The sequence below is a fragment of the Labrus bergylta genome, chromosome 5, assembly GCF_963930695.1.
Source record: "Labrus bergylta chromosome 5, fLabBer1.1, whole genome shotgun sequence".
Taxonomy (NCBI): domain Eukaryota; kingdom Metazoa; phylum Chordata; class Actinopteri; order Labriformes; family Labridae; genus Labrus; species Labrus bergylta.
In genome coordinates this window covers 1461022-1478999 of record NC_089199.1, presented here as the reverse complement: position 1 = coordinate 1478999, position 17978 = coordinate 1461022, and the positions used below count along the sequence as shown (strand labels likewise).

The 17978-nt window shown below is 40.9% G+C and overlaps 2 protein-coding genes across 4 annotated transcripts; one reads left to right on the top strand and one right to left on the bottom strand.

The window, feature by feature from the left end:
* Positions 1 to 330: 330 nt before the first annotated feature.
* gpx1b (glutathione peroxidase 1b) lies at positions 331 to 2708 on the bottom strand. Of its 2 annotated transcripts, none has more exons than XM_065954522.1 (2): positions 2417 to 2708; positions 331 to 976 (listed from the first exon to the last, which is right to left on the bottom strand). In XM_065954522.1, the coding sequence occupies exons 1-2, from the start codon at positions 2630 to 2632 to the stop codon at positions 599 to 601; spliced, it is 594 nt and encodes a 197-aa protein (XP_065810594.1). In that variant the 5' UTR covers positions 2633 to 2708; the 3' UTR covers positions 331 to 598. The 2 variants fall into 2 exon arrangements, with proteins under 2 accessions (XP_065810594.1, XP_020497739.1); XM_020642083.3 differs by having other exon boundaries at positions 331 to 949; positions 2417 to 2696.
* A 551-nt stretch (positions 2709 to 3259) lies between these two features.
* Positions 3260 to 17803, top strand: fancd2 (FA complementation group D2). Of its 2 annotated transcripts, none has more exons than XM_065954521.1 (44): positions 3260 to 3360; positions 3605 to 3665; positions 4012 to 4146; positions 4256 to 4323; positions 4520 to 4626; positions 4736 to 4796; positions 5145 to 5197; positions 5286 to 5364; positions 5531 to 5655; positions 5735 to 5822; positions 5911 to 6015; positions 6105 to 6205; positions 6309 to 6420; positions 6542 to 6577; positions 6926 to 7072; positions 7178 to 7312; positions 7403 to 7534; positions 7651 to 7758; positions 7863 to 7972; positions 8070 to 8124; positions 9129 to 9248; positions 9402 to 9475; positions 9573 to 9716; positions 9845 to 9945; positions 10050 to 10165; positions 10247 to 10355; positions 10453 to 10551; positions 10658 to 10752; positions 10957 to 11112; positions 11302 to 11409; positions 11768 to 11896; positions 11998 to 12116; positions 12255 to 12365; positions 12728 to 12858; positions 13047 to 13146; positions 13631 to 13753; positions 13907 to 14000; positions 14310 to 14381; positions 14537 to 14575; positions 14657 to 14731; positions 15911 to 15985; positions 16153 to 16299; positions 16396 to 16491; positions 17577 to 17803. In XM_065954521.1, the coding sequence occupies exons 2-44, from the start codon at positions 3605 to 3607 to the stop codon at positions 17661 to 17663; spliced, it is 4338 nt and encodes a 1445-aa protein (XP_065810593.1). In that variant the 5' UTR covers positions 3260 to 3360; the 3' UTR covers positions 17664 to 17803. The 2 variants fall into 2 exon arrangements, with proteins under 2 accessions (XP_065810593.1, XP_020497744.2); XM_020642088.3 differs by having other exon boundaries at positions 3262 to 3360; positions 11293 to 11409.
* The last annotated feature ends 175 nt before the right edge of the window (positions 17804 to 17978 follow it).

The following is a 17978-nucleotide window of genomic DNA, read 5'->3' as shown; positions in this document are numbered from 1 at the left end:
CAATAACTGCAATCATTGTTTATTTGTAGGTTATGCAACCTTAACTACACACCGTTCAAAATGACCAGGTGCAAAATAAAATATGGTCTGTGGTTAAGAAGGCGTAGGCCCTGAACTGCTCAGGTAGTGATCTTAATATCACCACGAAACCAGAATTCACTGGGCAACTTCTGGATGGATATTTTACCAACAAGTTTCTTAGTCTCCTTTATATAGAGCTTCCTTTAAATTTTAAAAATAGAACTTTAAATGTGGTCTGTACCATGACATTGTATTTAAAATATCAACAGTGCAACTTGAGATTCCAAATAAGAAACACAGTCTGAAAAGTACTGTGAAAAATGTTTTTATTCTCCTCTTCATACATCGAACCACAGCTGTGCTTTACATGCACCAAATGCAGCTAAACATGTTCAGCCTTTTACATTTCATCAGTCATCCCCCTCACAATGAGCTTGGTTTCAGAGGACGACTTCACACAGTAAAAGAACAGAAGACAGCCAATCAGGTACAGTTGAGCACAAGTGGTCTAAAAACACCATCTGATAAGATGAAAGAGGTGGGAGCTGCAGGATGGGATATTTCAGTGGACGGTGATCTAGCTGGCCTGGTCGAGGAGCTTCTTTATGTCTCCCTCGATGTTGCTGGTGAGGAACCTCCTGCTGTAGCGCTTGAATGGCGTGCCGTCAGGCCTGATGAGGAACTTCTCAAAGTTCCAGGCCACGTCATTCCTGCACACAGGACTCCAGATGATTAACTTGGGATCACTGATCAGGGCCGACGGATCGTCGCTAGGGCATGGGAGTGCTTCTCTTAGGAATTCAAACAGAGGATGTGCGTCCTTCCCATTCACGTCCACTTTTTCCAGGAGCTGAAACTTTGGTTCAAAGCCATTTCCAGGGCGGACATACTTCAGAGACAGCAGGATTTCGTCATTCTTGCAGTTCTCCTGCATGACATTAGGCTCATAAGAACACTGTACAAAAAGTGACATTCAAATGAAATGAAAGGTTATTTAATTACTAGAAAATAGTGTGTGGACGAAGTGAGAAGAGTAGATTCTTTCATGGCATATTAAAGATTTGAAAGAAATAGCAGATACAGTTCAATTCCTCTTCATTATTCTAAAGTCATACGTCAGAAGTTTTACCCCTCTGTCTCCAGTATGTGATGTATGTAAATCAAACGATGGTTCTTAGCTGCATTTATTATGGGACTGTCCTTTAATTGATCTGGTCAAGAACTCTTTCCGTCCTCTCTGGGGTCTATCAGAGGACTCTCTCCTGACAGAGACTTTGCACTTAGCTGTTAGCAAAACGATTCTCAAAGACTGCTGGAAGGCACATACTCCACAGAGCTTCAGAAACGTGATGCATGAACTGGTTTGGGTTATTTACAAATTGCAAACAAATAATCTAAAATGTAAAAACTGAATGTGAAGAATCTTTTTTTTTTTCTTTTTTATTACATTTGGACTCATCTTGACAGCATTTGTATCTCAATGGTGCTTCTCATGTCTCTTATTTTTCATTTCCTCGTGTCTGCATCTCTGGTGGGAGGGACTAAGACACCGGTGAAGGAAGTAAGAGAAGGAAATGTGGATGTTATTTAGGAGACACAAGAGGTTTTGTCTCTGGATTGTTTTCTTTCATTTTGTATGATTGTTTATGGATATTTCCTTTTTGGACAGTTTGGATTCAACATGTGGATGATATATAATAATGTACTTTACACATAGATTCATTACTTTTCATCTGTAGTTGTACTCCTCCTCCCCGTTGTAAATGTGTGTGTGTGCGTGGGTTTGGGTTTTTGTTGTCATAAAAACATGTCATTAAAACTTATATAGAAAAAAATCTAACTTTAGTTTTGAATTGGCTGTTAGTCAGACTCCTGTTATCATCCATCAATGAGTTAGTCTACAAATAGTTGACTGTTTTCAGGAATGCTTGAGTTAATAAATAACCTTTAGAGGACAAGTCAAAATGTAGAACTGGTAGAATTGCTTTGTCTGGCTACCCAGTAACCCTACACCAGTTTCCTCTTTCATGAATATTGCTCAATGAAACTGGTAACAGTTGAGTTACTAAAACAGAAATATGCTTCCTTAAAATACAAGTTTATTGTCACTCGTTCTACTTTTCCTGTTGAAAACGGTGTATTTAGTTTTATTACGAAAAGGTTAAAATAAGACTAAAGCTACACAAGTGAGGTGTTAGTACGTGTAAAAAAGGAACCGTTTAACATTTGAATACTTCAAATGAACCAAATAACTATAACACTTAATGAAGCTTTTTTTCTCTTTTTTTAAATAAACACTATTGATAATGTAACCTTAGAAGCAAAATACACAAACATCATTCAAATAATCCAAATCCCAATAGAGGAAAACAGAGGAGACCTGGGAGATTCGTACCTGATGGCCGAACTGGTTGCAGGGCACTCCCAGGACCACAAGCCCCTTACTGCCGTAGCGGTCGTGGAGCTCGTTCATCTGGGTGTAATCCCTGGTGGTCGTACCTCAGAGAGATGCCACATTCTCAATAAGGACAACTTTTCCCTTCAGAGAAGAAAAATTAAACGTTTCTCCCGTTAAAAGTTTGGATGTGAGGTCGTAAAATTTCGCTTCCATCTTTATTCTGCCCAAGTTATTTTCCTCCTTCCTTATCTCTGTCAGACACTCACGACACTCACACTTCACTTTATCTTATCTTGGTTTCAGATAGTTCACACCCAGCACCCTGTGGGACGGACCAGTGGAGCGTCCCTCCCCTCTTAAGCCCTCCCACTATCACTGGAACTTCTACCCAAATTAACATATGTTATTATTTTTTTGGCTCTTTTGGACCCCCAATATTTTTCTTATTATCTAAAATAGTTTTTGGGGTTTTATCATAGGACCCCGACCTTGTAATCTTGCAAAAAAAGTTTCCCATGTAATCACCCTGTAGGCCTATCATGTTTACAAGTCTACTGAAGTTTACCCCGCCCAGCAACGCCGAAACGGTTTTACAAAAAGGTGCAGCCCAATGCTACAACATTATAGACAGTCCTAAAAAATGTGGTATTCTGTGTAATGTTGAACGTCGGGCCACTTGTAATAACAGAGTAATAATAGAGATTTCAGTGTAGATTCGAGAGAAAAGGTTATAAAGGAACAATATTCAAATTGCATAGTTGCTTTATTTGACTTTTCTCAGACGTGTTTGGTATTTTTCGTTGTTATTCAGTAACAGTCAATGCAGATGATCCCTAAGTCTGGGCGATGACGTCATACTACATTGGCGCGGAAGATTTGTTTTGTAACTTCTGTGTCTGAGCTCGAAATATCGTTTTCTGTGGGCTTATCTGTTAATTAAAGTATGTCTCGCTTTTATCATACTGACATATTTTGCTAGCTAACAACATCTCCCCTATATAACATTATGCACGTACTTCCGCTAATGAATGTCTGTACTCGTAGTTGTTAGCTATCGTTGCTGTAGCATATAGTTTTTTTTCTTTGCTAGGTCCTCAGGAGAGTGAAGAACTGCTAAGCTTGTTTGCTACTGTGGATCTAACCTTGTCTAGCTTTCTCACACCTGACCTTTTTTTATTTCATTAGATGATGCGTAAAAAGCGACGCCCCTCTGTGGATAAAGAAGATGTGGCTACTACATCAACTAGTAAGTTAGATTTAACGTAACATCAGAACTGTTCATTCCTATGTGCCAGTTCCAGTGATGTCCTTATGTTTACCAACTATGATATCCTAATGTCATTATTCAAATCCCCCTGTACATTGACCAAATCATCCACACAAAGGAAACACTTTTAGAGGTGTTTAACTAAAACTGACAGGAAGACTGTATGCGTCATACTCACTGACATGACAACACATACATGTCAAAAGTTTGGATCTGTCCCTCCCATCACTGATAAGCCTTAGACATGGACAGCTCTACTGGGTCATTTCCCCCCAGCTTTTTTTTTTTTTTTTAATGTTCAAGGTTTGATTTCTTCTGGTCATAGAAGCAAAGAAGAGTCGCAGTACAGGTCGCCAGCCAAGGGAAGCTGCTTCAGAGGACACAAATCAAAGTGTTTTTTGCACGTTTCTTCGAGAGGCAGGTGTCACCCTAAAACAAGGTGGCACATCCAATGAGATCGGTAAACACACTCCAGTCCACGATTCAAAACATTTCTGGCCAGTAAATGAAATCAATTTCCCCACTTCTGTTTTCTTCCTCATCGTAATCTTTATTTTTTTTTTCTCTAGATGTGGACCAAGTAGTCTTTCAAAAAAAGATACAACAAAAGTTACAAAAGAGTCCACGTTACCCTGGGGTAAGTAGATTACACCCTCCCTTTACAAATCAACACATTTAGGAGGAGATAGATGGGGTATGAAGAAGAGTGAAGCATGCTTGTGGTAGAGGACAACTTGTCAACGACTCTGCTGTTGGAGATTGACAATGGCTTCAGCAAACATTGCAACCTTAAGCGTGAGAGATTTAATTTTCATTGACAATTTAAACATCAGATTGTGCAGGAATTCACCACTGGATTGGAGTCTCATATCGAGGATCCTGAGTGCTTCAGGAACTGCCTCCTTCCATGTGTTCCAAAATTGCAAGATGGACACTCAAGGTAACCAGCAAATAAACATTAGAGGCCAATTCAGGCCGCTCACAGCTACGACTTAGACAATGGTTTGTACGGCTCTATGTGGAGTGATGTGTTTTTTCCTGTGTTGCAGTGGTGTTAGCTCATTCCAAGAAAGTCTTCTGCGTATGCTGTTGGGGATTGAGATGCTGCAGGTATCTGCTCAGATTCTTCTAAAGACAGCTGGGTGGGGGCGCTGGTGGCGCAGTGGTTAGTGCACACACCCCATGTATGGAGGCTGTCGTCTCAAGCGGGTGGCCCGGGTTCACATCCCGCCTGTGGCTTCTTTCCCGCATGTCATTCCCCACTCTCTCTCTCCCTGATTTCCGACTCTATCCACTGTTCTATCTCTCCATTAAAGGCACAAAAAGCCCCCAAAAAATAAATCTTTAAAGACAGCTGGATGTCACACAATAAAAAACAAACAATAAACTGTTCCTGTTTTTGGGCATGCCCATCACGTGCTGCTGTTCATCCTCCACACACTTCTCTTTTTATTACAGACGTTCATCGTTAACATTTTGCTTGAGAAACTTCCTGAATTTATGCTTGATGGGTCAGTAGTTCTTATACAGTACTTTAAATCATTGTTACTATTTGTTCCCCATTGATTTATTCTAAGTACCATCTTGTTCTCTTCACAGCACTGGAGACGGGGGGCTCAGTATTCCTCGCATTATTATAAACCAGCTCAAATGGTTGGACAGAGTCATGGACAGCAAGGTAGTCATTCCTTAAATGATAGGTCTTGTTGCTCGTGCAGTAGACATTTCATTTAATGCTGATCTCCTCCCACAGACCTATAATCATTTTGTTTTAGCCATTGCATATTTCTAAATGGCAATAACAATCTCTAACTTTGGCCCTTTTTTCTGTCCCATGATTGCAGGAGTTGGCTGCGAAGCTCATGGAGCTGGTCTCAGTAGCACCTGTGGAGGTTCAGTGTGACATCATCACCAGCCTGCCAGAAATCCTGGAAGACTCCCAGCACAATGATACAGCCAGAGAGCTCAAGTATGTGCTGTAAAATCTCTGCAACAGATCTGTAGTTTAGTTTTGAGAGGTTTGATAAGCCCGTCTTTGTTTTGTGTAGCGCTTTACTCCAGGAGAACACTCAGTTAACAGTCCCCATCCTGGATGCCCTATCAAGTCTGAACCTCAGCTCCTCATTACTGACTGAGGTAGTACACACACTCTTTCAGACTTTTTCATTTATTTATACTTTTTGCAAAGGCTTAGTTCACTTCCCGTTCCTGTCTTCTGTCTCAGGTCCGTGGAGCTGTTATGGCCACTTTGGCTGCCGTGCAGCTCGATGACCTCCCTGTGGTGGTCAAGTTCGTCCTCCACTCTGTCTCAGACTCTGATGCATGTGAGGTCAGAGTCAAATCCAAAGCATTAGTAATGTCCTGGTTGTTAAAGTACATGACACTGTTAAAGTGTTGGGTGTCTTTTCCCACGTGTAGGTGGTGAGTAATCTTCGTAAAAAGCTGGAGTTGGAGCAGTGTATTCTCCCTCCTGTGCTGCAGACCTCCCAGAGCCGCACGAAGAGCAAAGGATCAAGAGCGTAAGCCAACACAGTTTCGAATACACTAACAACTATTCCTGCTGTGCATGTACATGTTGTCCTTCAAGTATTACAGTATGCTCTTCTGATATATCTGGAGCAGGTCTGCCTCCACACCAGCAGCTGGCAGCAGTCAGGACAGTGTAGCATTGATTCTAGACGGGATCAAGTCAGCTGTTCGATTCCAGAAATCAATATCTGAGGCCTGGCTCAAGGTGGGACATCACTTCTTATGCCCCCCTGATTTAACTCCTGAATACTTTTCTTTTGTAATGGCAATCATTCTTCTGAATTCCAAAGTTGCTTACTGATTTTTCCACTGAATTTCTTGCTTAGGCAATGGAATCGGTGGATGATGTGGAGGACCATAAAGTAAGTGTCATCTCATTAGGTCAAGGTGTTGTTCCCATGTAGATTGGTAATCATCAGTGAAGGGGTGGATCCCTCTTTGCACATACAGTAGGCTACTGCACAAGGAAAAAACAGTTTTCTATCTGAAAAGTAAAAAAAGCACCACAATATTCTCTCCTGATGCACACAGATAAATAATCATAATTCTATGTTTGTAGAAACACTCAGCTATCATAACCTCATGTTGTCCCATACAGACTATTCTTACACTATCATTTTTCACACTGTTACATCACTTTGTTTTTTGTAGTGTTTGTGTGAGGATGTGAATCAATCTGCCAATCCTTCACATGTGCCCTTCTATGTCAGGTCATTGATCTTCTGGTGCTTTTCATCCTGCACTCCACCAACGGCAACCAGAGTCGGCGGGCGGCGGAGAGGTTGCTGAAGGTGAAAATGAGGACTGGGCTGATCTCAGAGGCTCTGCTCCAAAAGACCTTCAGGGACTACGCTCAGGTGGTTCAGAAAGCTTATTTGAAAAGAAAGCAGCACAGTGCTCTTTGTTTTGACGAATTGATAAATTGTGATTATAATATTTCATTTTTTACAATTTGACTCTAGGTCATGCGAGGGTATTTCCCCTCAATCCTGGCTCTGGCTCAGGGTCTGCTGCGCTCCCCTGACCCCTGCGTTGTGCCTTTTGGAGGACACATGTACAGACACTCATTCACTGTTTTTGATTCTTACAGCCAGCAGGTGGGTTTTTTAAAATGCCTTTAAAATGGTTTTCTTTAATCTATAAATGGAGCTAAATCAAATTAATTCACCCCTATGCTGTGTTTTTAGGAGTTGGTGGGCTCCTTAGTGACCCATGTGTGCAGTGGTGTAGGTGGGGAGGTGGACATGGCTCTGGAGCTGCTCTCTGTTCTGGTAACAGAAAAGCCCACAGAAATGGCTCTGTATGCAGTTTTTGTCAAGGTAAGGAGACGGTCACACACATTTGTTAATTTGCCAACAGCTTGAAGCCAGCAGAAGATTAAGTGTCTTACTCTTGTATCAGTTTTATTTTTAACACTACAAATAATTCGACACAGGGAATCTTGGACTACATGGACAACTTCACGCCCCAGCAGATCCGCAGACTCTTCCACATCCTGAGCAGACTGGCGTTTGGGCAACTGCAGCAGGGATCTCACATCCAGGTTGATGATCATTTAACCCTTTAGTTCTACTTTCTTCTTGTCATTCTCACATCAACTGACCCCAACTCTTTTGTTTTATTCCACCCCCCCCTCCCCCTTTTCAGGACGACATGCACATAGTGATTCGCAAACAGCTGTCCAGCACTGTGCCAAAGTATAAACGTATCGGCATCATTGGTGCCCTTATGGTTGTAGGCAGCATGGGGGCCGGCAGGTACGAGCTGTCACTCACAGCCATCAGCTGTATTTTTTATTTGTTCATTTTGCGTCTCTCTCTACATCTCGCACATAACCTCTGCTCCGTAATCCAGGCTGAAAGTGAAGGAGTCACAGAATGCCTCCATGACCCAAGAGACTTTCAGACAGGTACACATTTCCTTTGTTTATGATTAATGTGTCTGTTACGATGCAGCTTATTTAAAAAATAAGTTCAATATTGTTTTACCTGTGGATTTCAATTAGGGTTCAATAGTGAGCTATAGCTGCAATCTGTTGCATTAAGACAACAGTATCAACGTGTTAAATACTTCACTCTATACATGGGGCGGGACCTTACCACTAGGCCATCTGGTGCCCTGTGAATGGTTGTTCTAATAAACCTCTGCAGTGACCTACCTGTGAAAGAGGTCACACAAAAAAAAACTATAATGATAATGTATTCTACTGCAAGGAACTACAACAGACACATCCATATTATTGCTCTGGTGCGTACAGTTAACTTCTCCATTCTCTATTTCACCTGCTAACAGAACACAGAGTCCCTGTGACCGCAGGTTTGTGGTCGCTGAGATATGTTCCTGTGTTTTTTAATTGCTTGTTGCAGGCATGGACAGGATATACAAATGGACAGCATGCCTTGGCCTCCTCTCGTTGAACAGGATGAAGCCAGAATACCCCCGAGACGGGCATTGAAATATCGCGAATTTGCAACTAGAGTCTGTACAGTAGGAATTGGCTGAAAGAGCAGTGGTATTGACATCACACAGCATCTGCTAATTTAACTTATCGGTCCCTCATATGGGTACAGTCCACAACTTAACAGATTGAAGCAGACACTCACGTTATGGAAGTTCAATGACTCGTGTGTTTGTGTCTTTTTCTGCGGTTCTCTGCCAATCTGGTGCACACAGCGCTGCTTGACACAAAAAAAAACCTAAATGAAATGATATATCTGAAATTTATAGTTTGACCCATGTCCCTTCTGTTAACATAGAGGAGGCAGGGTTTTTGACCTATACTGCAGCAAGTCAGCAGGGGGGGTGCTCTAAATATTTTGGCTTCACTCCCAGGAAGCTGTTTCTCCGTCAGTCTTAATATAAATATATAAATATATATATATATATATATATATATATGGTCTATGGGTGCAGGTGACCGCCTTGTTGGAGCTGGTGAAGTCGAGCAGTGAGAGCACAGCTGAATCTGCAGCGCTGTACTATGATGAACTGGCCAACCTGATCCTGAGCTCCACCCTGGACCCACAGGTCCAGGTGAGTCTTGGACAAATATGTACCTCATCTCACGTCTCAATAGATTGTCTTGTTTCTCAGTTTTAAACGTTTTAAATAAATATTAAATGCATACAGCTTTGTAGAATGACATTTGATTCAGCAATGCATTTCTGTTTTTTCACCTTACAACAGGACACAATCTCAATGAGTGTCCTTGATGACTTCCAGAATGACTTTGTGGTGGATCTTGGCCCAGATATACCCGGGTTAGTGATGGAAAGTTACCCACGTACAATCCTGGCTTTGTTGTACATTTATTCCTGTAACTAGTTTGTATAAAACTCTCCTTCCCTTGTTTCTCAGTTCTTATCTCTTCCCGGCCCGTGTGATGTACAACCTGGATGAAGATGAGAGTCAGGGAGGCATCGTCATCAACCTGCTGCCTCTGCTGGCCAAAGACCTCCAGAACAAAGGAGAGCAGCAGAGTCAAACCAAGAAGGCTCACAGGTCAGCCCCCCCTACAACAACATATTCAGGCTATGATACATTTCACCTGCATGGTGATGTTCCTAATAGTAACTGCATGTGATTATTGATGTGCTTGTTTTTTCTTGTCTTGTATTGTGTGGTGTCAGGAGAGTGTCTCCGCTGTGTCTGTCTCCATTTTTCCGCCTCCTGAGACTCTGTGAGGAAAAACAGCACCAGGGGGACCTGGAGGAGATCGACGCCCTACTGGGTGAGGGAGTGGAAGCTACACATTTCTCTAAAAAACCACTTTCTTCTCGTTTTAATGCCTGTGAATGAATCCATCTCTTTTTGTTTAAATGTGCTGGGACACAGGCTGCCCTCTGATCCTGACAGACATGGATGTAGTGGAAAAAATGGAGAGCCTGACAAAGCCAGAGAGGGAGTTTCTCTGTACTCTGCTCTTTCACACCATCAACTGGTTCAGAGAGGTAACTGCAATTGGTTTGACTGATCTGTACTCTGACTGTACTTTGTGCACAAAGATTGATCTTACCTCTGTCTGGTGATAGGTCATCAATGCATTCTGCAGACTCAAAGAACTAGAGATGAAGATGAAAGTGATGACTCGTCTTCAGAACATCACCTACCTTCAGACACTGTTGGAGAGAGCGCTGTCAGGTGATCCATCTCTATTAAAGATCTCTTCATTATTAACACAACATGGTGTCAGGCCTACTTCATTTTTCAACACGTTTTTCTTAAACATGTATTTCAGGGACACTGGGCTATGTTCCACCTGTTGCCAACTTTGATGGAGAAAGCACTGATGGGATTATTCCAATTTCTGCTGCTCCTGCAATCAAGACAAAGAAAGGTAACCATTCCTCACAGCAGATATTTTACTCCACATTCATTTAACCAGAAACTCTGTTAGAAACCAGTTCAAAATCATAATTGCCATAATTACATTATTTATTTAGAGGGCACAGGAAAGAAGAGGAAAGCTCCTGGTAGGATTTCCTCAGAGAGCAGCTCTCAGCTGGATGAGACGACGGACACAGATAAAACTATGCAGGTAGACCACTGCCTTTCCTTTTCATCTCTTTTAATCTCTTTCAACTTAGATTATATAAAACTATATGTTTTTCAATTATATGTCTGGAAAAGTTCAGTAATTAATTTGTACCTCCTCAAATGAGGCTGACCTTTGGACATCAGCACAAACTGTATCATGGTTAAAACATTGTGTTGAAACTTGTGGTTTACATTCCTTCTAAAGGAGCAACCAGAGAAGGAGAAAGAAAAGGAGATCTGGCAAGGAGTCAGTCTGGGGTCCTACAGACACTTCTTCAGGGAGTTGGACATGGAGGTGCTGAGTGTGCTGCAGTGTGGCTTGCTCTCCCGCTCACTGCTAGACTCTGAGCTCCACTCAGAGGTAAGACGTGGAATAATACTTTTAAAAGTTGTGGCCTGTCATACAGTGGGTTAGGGTTTAGTGTTAGCTCACTTATTATCTTAATATCCAAACCTGCAAAGAAGAATGGGAACTATATGGATTGTTGTGAAATTAGTGTCATTTATGTTTACTCCATTTGAAACTTCTCCCGTGATTGAGATGCGAAAGGAGGTTATGCTGGGTCCTGCTGAGCTGGTGTTCCTGCTCGATGATATGCTACGAAAAGTGGAGTTCAGTCTTACAGCTGCACCTGCCAAGAGAGCACCGTTTTTCAAGGTACGGAAAATAACTCAGAGAGGCAACAACAATGTTTGATACTCTCTGCTTTAAGAACTATCCTTTTACAATAAACAGTTGTTACAGTTTGTTATATTATTTACAAAGACCCAACATGAATCCACAATGAGCACAGCACTTGGCAACATTTAGCAATCGTTAGTAACAGTCGTAAGGAAAAATTTCCTTTTAATAGACAGAACCCGACTCGTGTTGATCTGCTGGTACTGTGATGGGAAGTGGGATAGAAGGAGATGCTTGGATTGTTAATGATGTTTAGTTAGAAGTATATCAAACTGTACTATACAAGCCTTTATCAGACAAAGAGTAATGATATTTTGTTCTTTCTTTACCAAAGGGAAGGACTGATAAGAGTTTGGGCTTCTCCCATCTACAACAGCAGAGCTCCAAGGATATCGCCTCCTGCTGCATCCAGCTGCTGCCCACCCTCTGCTCACATCTGGAGAACTGCCACAACCATTTCCAGGTACAATTCAAGAATCAGAAGAATGTTCTTCATCGCTTTCTTCCAACTGTATATAAAAAGTGCTTGCTGTGTCCCCCCCCCCCCCCCCCCCCCCCCCCCAGACAATTCTGTCTGAGAACAATGGCGTTGTGGACAGACCTGCCACAGATGTTCAGGAGCACCAGCTGATGTCCTCAGCCTACCAGCTGCTTCTGCAGGTCTTACACACCACCTTCAACTGGTGAGGAGGACAAGAACTGCAGACTGTCATGTCAGACATGAAATCTTTTCAATTTCTAAAACATCCAAGCAGTATTGAATCATATCAATATCAGCATGTCATTTGATCCTGTTGGCTATAAATGTTTCTATGCATCAGGTCAGGATTCAGCCAGCCAGGACAGCGGAACTTACTGAAGAAGGCCCTTGGAGTTTTGGCTGGACGACTTAAAGAGGGAGGTGCTGAGCTGATCTTGGAGCAGCTTATAAAGTGAGTGATAAAAATAATGATTTCTAGACTTCTAAAGATTATGTTTGGCACGTTTGCCTTAATCAATTAGGGCAAATTGAAGACAGACAGGGAGTTGATAATATGCAGCAAATGTGTGACTTTGGTGGTCTGCTTATGTAAAAGAAATAAAAGGAAATACAGAATAATTTCTGCTCATAATGCTAGAAAACAGAGAATGACAAAGTCTGGTATCTAATAATAAAACTGTGGAACCAGTAAAGAACATGTCTCATTCACCTTGTTTACTCCTGATACCAGAACTTTCTAATCACGTGAATAACAAGGTTTTCATTGTGCTAAAAGATCGAATGTGTCTTTCTGCGTGTTGTCTTTTTGTTTAGACACAGCTTTGAGTACCTGGTGAACTTCAGGAGCACAATGCCGAGTCTCACCACCGCTCTGTGTCTCTCCCAGCTTCTGTCCACTGTGTCGGAGAAAGGAGGGAACCCTGCTGCCAACAGAGAGCAGACCGGTCAGTCTGACATGATATTTCATTCCAACAATTCTTGTATCAGATATTGTTATTAAGAAGTTTCTTGGTATAACCTAATCCCTGCTAAAATAAGCCTTTTGTAACCCCTTCTCTGTAAAGATGTAGTTTCTTATCAAACTGTGGTAATAATATGTTTATATATATATATATATGTATCTTGTTCTTAGCTTCCCTAGCTAAACGTTTCCTCAGCCAAGAGTGGGTGACAGCCAGTGGAGAGAAGGAACGAGGGATTAAATTTAATGAAGCACTTCACACTCTCCTGAGGTGCGTCTCACAGTCATCGACGACGTCTTACAAGAAACAAAAACAAGTGAAGGAAACAAACAGCATGTTTGTATTAGAAGCCATATGATGCTTCAACAATGAATGTTACACACTTATATGGATAGGGTTTATTTGATGACTCATGTTGTAGATTATGCATACGGTATGTTTATGGTCATTTAGGAATCATTTTGGCTGCTAAATATCAGAAACATATCATTCTTCTTATCAGCATTAACTTTGGGCTTTTTCTATTACTGAATCTGTATTCATCTGTAAGACCTTCATTATAACTAAAAGTAAAAACACCACATTCAATCATTTATTACATTTGTGTTCTCCATCCTCATACCCAACAAGATGTTTTGTGCATTTATACCTCTTATATAACTTCTCTTATATAAGTGCATTCTTGATAACCACATAATATGTTTGATCACCCCCCCCCCCCTCTCTCTCTCTCTCTATCTCTCTCTCTCTGCAGAATCTACTTGGAGCATGTGGATGATGTTTTGAAAGCAGTGGAGGAGATCGCTGGAGAAGGAATAACTGAGCTCATAAACGCAGCAAAAGATGAGAGCTCTGCAACATGGCCCACTCTCAGCAGGTAGATCTTCTGCACCATCTGTCCTCTGTGTTTCAGTTTATAAGAGCACAAAGAAAGGGTCATGTGAGTTAGCAAGTGTACAGATGTAGCTTAAATTGCTGTCAGATGATGTTGTAATTCCAGTTGTTTATTGACTTCTCTTTTTCTTTTCAGGCAGACATTCTTGGTCTTCTATAAAGTGTTGATGGCAGAACTAGAAAAAGCTGCGAGGAAGATTCCTCCTTGCAAAATCAGTGACAATACTGAGGTGAGCCACCAGGTGTCACACTATGCAACGTGTTCTCTCTGTTTAAGTACTGTACCTTATAAACACAACTCCTCATCTGCTTAAATGTACAAAATAAACTGTTAATATACATCTTTATCGTTTCCATTTTTTTAAAAAGCTATACGATGTACAATGAATACTAAATGTTTGTTCCCAGTCTTTTTCAAGTAATACACATAAATGAGACAATTCTCCTCATGTTTGTGCGCGTGTGTATACACATGTATGTGTGTTTACACATGTATGTGTGTTTACTTTTCATACATGTAGCCCATGTCTTCCCTCCAGGCTCAGAGTGAGAAGCTGCTGACCTGGAACCTGGCTGTAAGAGATTTCCACATCCTGGTCAACCTAGTTAAGGTGAGTTTGCCTGATACAATGTCTCTGGATTCCTTTTGTACTCATTTATCCTGATATATTCATTTGTTTGAGATTTTTGCATCTTTAAAAAGACACGTAGTGACACGTAATGATTTAATCCTAACAGGTATATGTCCTTTGATCTTGTCTTGTAGGTGTTTGATTCTCGGCCGGTGATCAACGTGTGCCTGAAGGTGAGACGCTGAAAAAGACTAAACATTCAGATGAAGCTGCTGCTGGTTTGAATTAACTGATGACTATATCCTTATCTTTAGTACGGCCGTCTTTTCCTGGAGTCTTTCCTAAAGTTGGGGATGCCACTTCTGGACAACAGTTTCAAAAGGCAAAAGGTACAAATGAAACGCTGTGACATCACACTGTACATCTATGGAAATGAAGCTGCATGTTAGTGTGGAACTGTGTCTAAGTAGAGTTTTTAGAAACAAGACATTGGCTTAAGTCATTGACATGGTTGATGTTCTAACTTTAGTAAACATCTTACATTCTGTTTGTGTGAATGTAAGATGTAAATTCCGTTTTCTTTTCTTTTGTTATTTAGACATAAAGATTCAAATACACAGGAACATGTCGTCAGAAAATAAAAGGCACAAAAAAATATGAAGGCAGGGAAGATTTCTGAAAAGTCAAAGTTCCTCTTTTAACAAGTGAAATAATAACTTCACAATCAGAATCGGGGTTTATTGCCAAGTACATTTACACAGACAAGGCATTTGACTTGGTGTATTGGTGCTAAACAATTAACAAGGCAATAGAGCAGAACTAGCAACAACAAATGGTGCTGCTTCCGCTGCTTCAGTAGTGGTGTATGAATGGGATGAGTTACTTCTGATGGATGATACTACATAGCGATCATCACTACCATGAGTGTGTGAAAGGGTGTGAATGGGTGGGTGTGACATGTGGTGTAAAAGCGCTTTGAGTAGTTGGAAGACTAGAAAAGCGTAAAGAAGATACATTTTTAAAGTCCTTAAGTTAAACTTGAGTCTTATTCAAGCCGCGATATTTATGCCCCTGTGAGGTTTTGCCTTCAATCTGAATGTCACAAGGGCGTAATGGGGGAGACCAAGTGCCCCCCCCCCCACTGTCCTCCGAGGTAGTAACAGGCGTGACAGGGGCGAGACGGTTTAAGATGAGCCAGCGGGTGCAGCGCTGTGTGTGTGTGTGTGCATGTCTGACTGTGTGTCTATGTGGAGCTCCCCCGTAACACAATGTGACTTCACAGACTGGGACACCGATATTATGCTGTCACAAAATCAATATTAATGTACAAAGACGTGACAAATCAATCTGAAAAGAGCTTTAGTTTGTTAAGCACTTTTTATAGACACATTGAATACAAAGTGCTTTCCACCAATAATCTGATTCCTTTATCTATATGTATGTGCAGGTTTTCTACTCATTCTTTATCATTAAAACATGGTGTTGCATATGAAAATGATTATGTTATTGTGTTAAAAATTATGTGCTGCCAGTGTTGTGACTATGTATTGATGTATTGTCTTATTAAGGAGGATGTTCAGAGCCTGCTGAAGACCTTCCAGCTCAGCACCCGACAGCTCCATCACCTGTGTGGACACTCAAAGGTAGCTGCGGGTCAAATTTTAAAGTATAGTCTTTTCTATTTTTTTATTGGCTTTAAACATCCCCATCATGAAATCCATTCTTTTCCTGTTAAGTGTTAACGTGCCTCTGTTACCTCTCAATAGACCTGTATGACTTGGTAACATTGTCACAATGTCTGGGCTCTCAGATTCTCCAGGACACAAGCCTGACCAATCACGTTCCAGCCTTAAAGAAGAGCCTGGAACTTTTTGTTTACAGAGTTAAGGCCATGCTGACGCTGAACAACTGTCAGGAGGCGTTTTGGATCGGCAACCTGAAGAACCGAAACCTGAAGGTAAAACATTACAAGTAGAAGTAGAACAGGACAAGTAGAAGATGTCTCTCTTCACATTTGTGCCATTAACTTGGGAAAAAAAATTGTACACTGCAGGGTGAAGAGATTCTTTCTCAGATGTCACAGGGGAGTGATGAAGAGGAAGACGAGGTGCAACATTCACCGCCGCCTCAGGAGCAGTCAGAGGACGAGGTACCTGCCTTTTTATAGGAAGCTCTGAGTGCGTTACATTCCCATCTGCTTAAGATATTAAGACATTTAATGTATTTAATTTTGATCTTTGACAAGGGTTCTTTTTTTTGAATATGCGTACAGGGATGATATCTATCAGTAGTGACATGACCAAGAAATAGTGAATCAAACTGTCTGAAAATATTCTAAATAAACTAAGAGATCACAAGGTTCAGGTTTAATGTTATTGATGAGAAACAAATCTATATTTATTGTGATGTATGGTGTGTTTAAAAGCCATCACCTGTGTAGAGTTTTCAATAATATCAGTGAGTGTACCATGTAATCAAAGCTAAAAAAAAAAGAAGGAATTAAAGAACTGAAATAATTCAACTTCAGGGCTGCTGTGGCTCAGTGGAAGAGTCGTTCCACTCTCAACCTTAAAGTCGGCGGTTCGATTTCCAGCTATTGCAGTAACATGTATGTGTGTCCTTAGGCTAGACACTTAACTCCAAGTTGCTCCCGCTGCGTCATTCGCTCTGTATGAATGGGAATTATTCAACAATGTGAATGGGTTAAGTGTGAAAACACTTTGAGTCAGAAGACTAGAAAAGCTCTACAAGCTCAAGTCCATTTTCTATTTTTATAATAATATTTTCCATAGAAGTGAAAAAATAAATGGTGGAATGGGGAACATTAACATGAAGGTAAGTGTCTAGTTTCTGAGAAGACTGGCAGCATTGGGGACTTAATTACAGGTTTCTTTCTTTAAGGATAAACAGCACAAGATAGTGACGATGACAGTTATGTAATCAAGCCAAACATTTGACATGACTGCTTGGTGGGCCATTACTTTGTGAGTTTAAACCACACAGGTCAGTTAACAGGCAGTTGACATTGTGCAAGGCAGTGGGCTGATAAGATAACTGGAGCTGTTCAACACACTAACGATAAGTGGCTGAAGCAGTTAATAAGAAATCTGTTTGTTTCCTGATATTTCTAAGTCGCTACATGATCAACCCTTTCTGTTCTGCTGCTTTATGCAAAAAGATGTAGAGTTTTTGTTTTGCAAGTTTGCCAAACGTTTTTCCTGTGATTTCTATCAGGCCCAGGAGACCGACTCTGAGGAAAGTCGGACGGTCAACAGACAGGAAGATGTGGATCAAGATGATCCTACAGACGACTCTGACTAATAGAAACATGAACTATTAAGGTTTTTAAACTCCTCTCTGTCACATCCCTGTTTGTGGATCACCTTTTGTTTCTGTATAAAAACAAAGTTCTGTTTGTTCTGTTTGTTTGTGTTGAAATAAAAAAAAAAGATATTTGGAGATGCTTTTTCCAGTTTTTTGGGCTATTTTTTATGTTTATTATTCTTTCAAACTTACTTTGAGGGATAAATGCAAAACCATTTATCAGCTTTTATACTGACAAAATAAATGTAATAATTAGATTTCTAATAAACAATATTGTATCCCATCTTTTATGTGTGATCAATGTATGATTAC

What these genes read in the sequence shown, in the direction of transcription:
- fancd2 (XM_020642088.3), top strand. Translation starts at nt 3,605, where the DNA reads ATGATGCGTAAAAAGCGACGCCCCTCTGTGGATAAAGAAGATGTGGCT. An exon ending in CCTTCAGGGACTACGCTCAG is followed by an intron (nt 7,073 to 7,177) that starts GTGGTTCAGAAA and finishes ATTTGACTCTAG; the next exon opens with GTCATGCGAGGGTATTTCCC. An exon ending in AGCAGGGATCTCACATCCAG is followed by an intron (nt 7,759 to 7,862) that starts GTTGATGATCAT and finishes CCCCCTTTTCAG; the next exon opens with GACGACATGCACATAGTGAT.